General features: G+C 43.8%; 1 protein-coding gene across 1 annotated transcript; it reads left to right on the top strand.

Annotated features, from left to right (window-relative positions):
- Positions 1-1,271: 1,271 nt before the first annotated feature.
- LOC110368195 (gastrula zinc finger protein XlCGF8.2DB) lies at positions 1,272-3,418 on the top strand (the record flags this gene model as incomplete). Its single annotated transcript, XM_036129881.1, has 2 exons — positions 1,272-1,293; positions 2,319-3,418. Coding segments are annotated over exons 1-2 (1,122 nt in total), but the record flags the coding sequence as incomplete, so codon positions are not given.
- Positions 3,419-4,514: the final 1,096 nt, after the last annotated feature.

Below are 4,514 nucleotides of genomic sequence, written 5' to 3' on the forward strand. Positions count from 1 at the left end.
TTGTGTTAAAGCATGGCTGAAAAGGTGAATGTTGTGTCATCAGCACTTTAAGATAAGAAAAGGTAGCTCTAAAAATATCTGAGTTTTTTCAGGTGTTATAACAGACATCTCATTTAAATTTTTGTTTTACTGTACCGATCCGTTGTGGTGAAGAGAGAGCTGAGCCAAAAGGCAAAGTTCTCGATTTACCGGTCGATTTACGTTCCTACCCTCATCTATGGTCACGAGCTTTGGGTCGTGACCGAAAGAACGAGATCCCGGATACAAGCGGCTGAAATGAGTTTTCTCCGTAGTGTGTCTGGGCTCTCCCTTAGAGATAGGGTGAGGAGCTCAGTCATCCGGGGAGGACTCAGAGTAGAGCCGCTGCTCCTCCACGTCGAGAGGAGCCAGTTGAGGTGGCTCGGGCATCTGGTCAGGATGCCTCCTGGACGCCTCCCTGGTGAGGTGTTCCGGGCTCGTCCCACCGGGAGGAGGCCCAGGGGAAGACCCAGGACACATTGGAGGGACTATGTCTCCCTGCTGGGAACGCCTTGGGATTCCACCGGAGGAGCTGGCCCAAGTGGCTGGGGAGAGGGACGTCTGGGCCTCCCTACTGAAGCTGCTACCCCCGCGACCCGACCCAGGATAAGCCGAAGATAATGGATGGATGGGTTAATCAGTAATGGACATTACTGTTATGCTGGACATTACTGAATAATGTGGTGTAGACTTCTGTAGGAGTAAAAAGACTCCCGAAACCATAATTACATTTTATCATATTTAATCTAAAAGGCAGAGAAAGGCTTCAGTGGCGTACCGCGCACGTGACGTCACCATCTCATGAGCAACGCCCCTTGCCGCTAAGGTTGGGCAAACAGTGTGAGAGCGCACGTAGCAACCAGCCATTACACATGCAACAGATACAATGATATGACCGACTTTTCAGCTGTTAAACTATCGCAAAAGGATGTCCAGGTGCCCAGTTTACTGGTAGCACTGTCCAACAACATACCAACATTGAGCTCAAACGATGGCTTGAGTGTCGAGGGCTTAGAAAGACTGGAAAACGGGCCGAGTTGATAGAACGGTAAGTCGATGTTTTTCTCCTGCCCGGCGTTCATGGCGTCAGCGGCCGTTTTTTTTTTTGTTTGTAGTCACCGTCCAGGAATCGGTATAAATTGTCCAGCCCACCGAACAATTTAGTCCGGTCTGGTGGCCAAATGCATTATCATTATCCAACGGCTGTATCTCCTCGCTGCATTGACCGGTCTGCACCAGATTTGTTGTGAGTCATGGGGGAGCGCTTCCAAACGCGTTCGTGTGAATCGCCCGGTGGACGGGCCAGGAAAATGCGTGACAGCAACTGCGGTGGGGGGCGGCCAGCGGTGCACGAACCCCACCAGCCGGCCGGCACCGCAGCGGTGGCCAATAGGCCGGAGCGGCGCTTGGCTGCGAGGGCCGATCGACGTCGCTTGCGGCTTTAACATCCTTCATATGCGGCCTATGAGCGTACCTCGAGTCGCCGTTGCACGTTCCATAATAACAATGTTTAAAAACCATGGTTAGGAGACGTCTTAGACTTAGAAAAAGCGGCAGTTTTACTGAGTTAAACCAAGGGTAACGTACAGCGAAAGAGTGGAGGAAAACGCATATTTGCCCTACCTCGTACCACGTGATATGACGTCACGTTCTAAAAATAGCTCGCTCGCGGTATGCCGTTCCAGTACTGGTCTTCTACACAACAATGCTGATGTCATTTCCGGACTTCCGAGAGAGATAGGGAGAGAGAGAGAAAGGCATGGAGAAAGAATGAGACTTCAGATTGAGTCTCTCGATTGTTTTCCCCTCAGGCCTTTTAAAGGATAAGATGTATTACACCCATACAGGGGTTCTGTCCATCACATTGGTAGAGAGGAAGGTTTAATGCAGACGTGTCAGCTTGGACACGTTTATCCAATCAGCCATTCCGTCCAGTCAAAGTATGTCAGGTTCTGGCCTTCAGAGTCCGTTCCTCTGCAATCTCCAAAGCAACGATAATGCAGTCCAGTGTTTGGGGTCACATAATCTCCATGAATGCGCCTTTGTTAAGGCTAAGATCAAAATATTTTCTTATGTGCATAATGTTTCAATGTTCCCTGCAGATGTGAAGCAGCAGCTGATTAAGGAAGAAGCTTCTTTAGACCACAGCACTTGTGCTGACCTACATGACCCAGAGCCCCCCCACGTCAAGGAGGAACAGAAGGGAGTCTACATCAGTCTGCCAGGAGAGAAGCTCAATGGGAAGGAGGTGATTAATGCCATCAGGTTTCCAGTCTCTGCTCCTCCCATAAAGAGTCTGGATGATGAACAGTCTCTGCTGCTCTCACAGCTTTATCCAGACCAAATTAAAGGCAGAGAGCTTCCAGAAGAGAATGATGGAGAAGAATCCATCAGGATACAAGATCGTGGCAATGCTTCCATTTCTTTAGAGAATGAAGACACTGAGGAGGATGAAGAGGACAGTGATGTTGAACACCCTTTCTCTGACCTGAAAAACTTGTCAGACCCTGGATATAAGAAATGTTCTACAAAGAAGAAAAATGTGAACTCACGAAGGAAAGTCCAGACTGGAAAGAAACTTGCCTGTGAAGACTGTGGCAAAACATTTATTGGTAAATCCGCTTTAAACACACACAGGAGAATCCACACAGGACAGAAGCCTTTCTGTTGTGATCTATGTGGAAAAAGGTTTAGCCAAAAAGGAAATTTAAAAACGCACATGAGAATGCATACGGGAGAGAAGCCTTTCCATTGTGATCTATGTGAGCAACAATTTGGCTCCAAATCACATTTAACCACACACATGAGAATCCATACAAGAGAGAAGCCTTTCTGTTGTGATCTGTGTGGAAAAAGATTTAGCCACAAATCAGCTTTAAACACACACATGAATATCCATACAGGACAGAAGCCTTTCTGTTGTGATCTGTGTGGAAAAAGATGCAGCCAAAAAACTAATTTAAATATGCACATGACAATCCATACAGGACAGAAGCCTTTCTGTTGTGACCTATGTGGCCAAAGATTTGACCGAAAAGGATCTTTAAACACACACATGAAGATTCACATGGGACAGAAGTCTTTCTGTTGTGATCTATGTGGAAAAAGATTTGTCGAAAAGGGAACTTTAAACACACACATGAGAATCCATACAGGACAGAAGCCTTTCTGTTGTGATCTATGTGGAAAAAGATTTAGTCAGAACTGTAATTTAAACACACACATGAGAATCCATACAGGACAGAAGCCTTTCTGTTGTGATCTGTGTGGAAATAGATTTAGTGATAAAGGAGCTTTAATCACACACATGAAGAACCATACAGGTCAGAAGCCTTTCTGCTGTGATCTATGTGGAAAAAGATTTAGCATGAACTGTAATTTAACCACACACATGAGAATCCATACAGGACAGAAGCCTTTCAGTTGTGATCTATGTCAGCAAAGATTTAGCCAAAAATGTTCTTTAAACAAACACATCAAAATCCATACAGGACAGAAGCCTTTCTGTTGTGATCTATGTGGAAAAAGATTTAGCCTGAAATGTAATTTAACCACACACATGAGAATCCATACAGGACAGAAGCCTTTCAGTTGTGATCTATGTCAGCAAAGATTTAGCCAAAAATCTACTTTAAACAGACACATGAAAAAACATGCAATGAAAGACAGGGCAGGTTTATTTGTATAGCACGTTTAAGTACAAGGACAATGCAAGTGCTTTACATGATTAAAACGTAGGAAAATAACAACTTAAGCAAATAGTTGGAATAAAATGTTGGAAAAGTTAAACAAGATAAAAAAGGAAACGTGAAAGTAAGAGCAAATTTTCTTTCTTTTTTTTAAACAATTTGACTGCAAATTTCAACTAATGATGTTTCAGTTAACAATTTAACTAGAACACACTTAGACTTGGACAACTTTATTTGTCATTTTGTATGTACAGAGTGCATACAGAACGAAATTTCGTTGCATACAGTTTATGGATTATAGTCAGATTCTGGGTGGAATAAGATAACATTACAATATAAAGTGCAGCAGTGATCAACATGTAAACAGTGCAGGAGAAAAACAATGTGCAATCACAGTGTGCAGGATAATGTACAAATCATTTTTGTGTGCAAAATAATGGTGCAAAAGGCATTTGTCCAAAAATGCATTTACGTTGAGTAAGTCAATCCTAAGCAACTAGGTTTATAATCTTGATTTTAAAATAACTTTTTACAGTCTCCTGGAGGTGTGTTCCATATAGGTCAAATATAGGGAGTCAACTTGCTACAACAAGTTGTAAAGTGCTTTGGGGTCATTGGACTAGTTAAAGTGCTATACAAGTACAAGCTGATTACCAGAATAGATTTGAATCAGAAGACCTTAGTGGTCTGGAGGGTAGATATACGGATGTTGTGCCATCTGGCTATTGGGAAGGAATCAAAATGGATTGTGAACAAAGGAATTTCACACATCCATGCAGAGACAGCTTCTCACAGCAGAGAAACGCG

This window comes from Fundulus heteroclitus, unplaced genomic scaffold (assembly GCF_011125445.2).
Source record: "Fundulus heteroclitus isolate FHET01 unplaced genomic scaffold, MU-UCD_Fhet_4.1 scaffold_244, whole genome shotgun sequence".
Classification (NCBI taxonomy): domain Eukaryota; kingdom Metazoa; phylum Chordata; class Actinopteri; order Cyprinodontiformes; family Fundulidae; genus Fundulus; species Fundulus heteroclitus.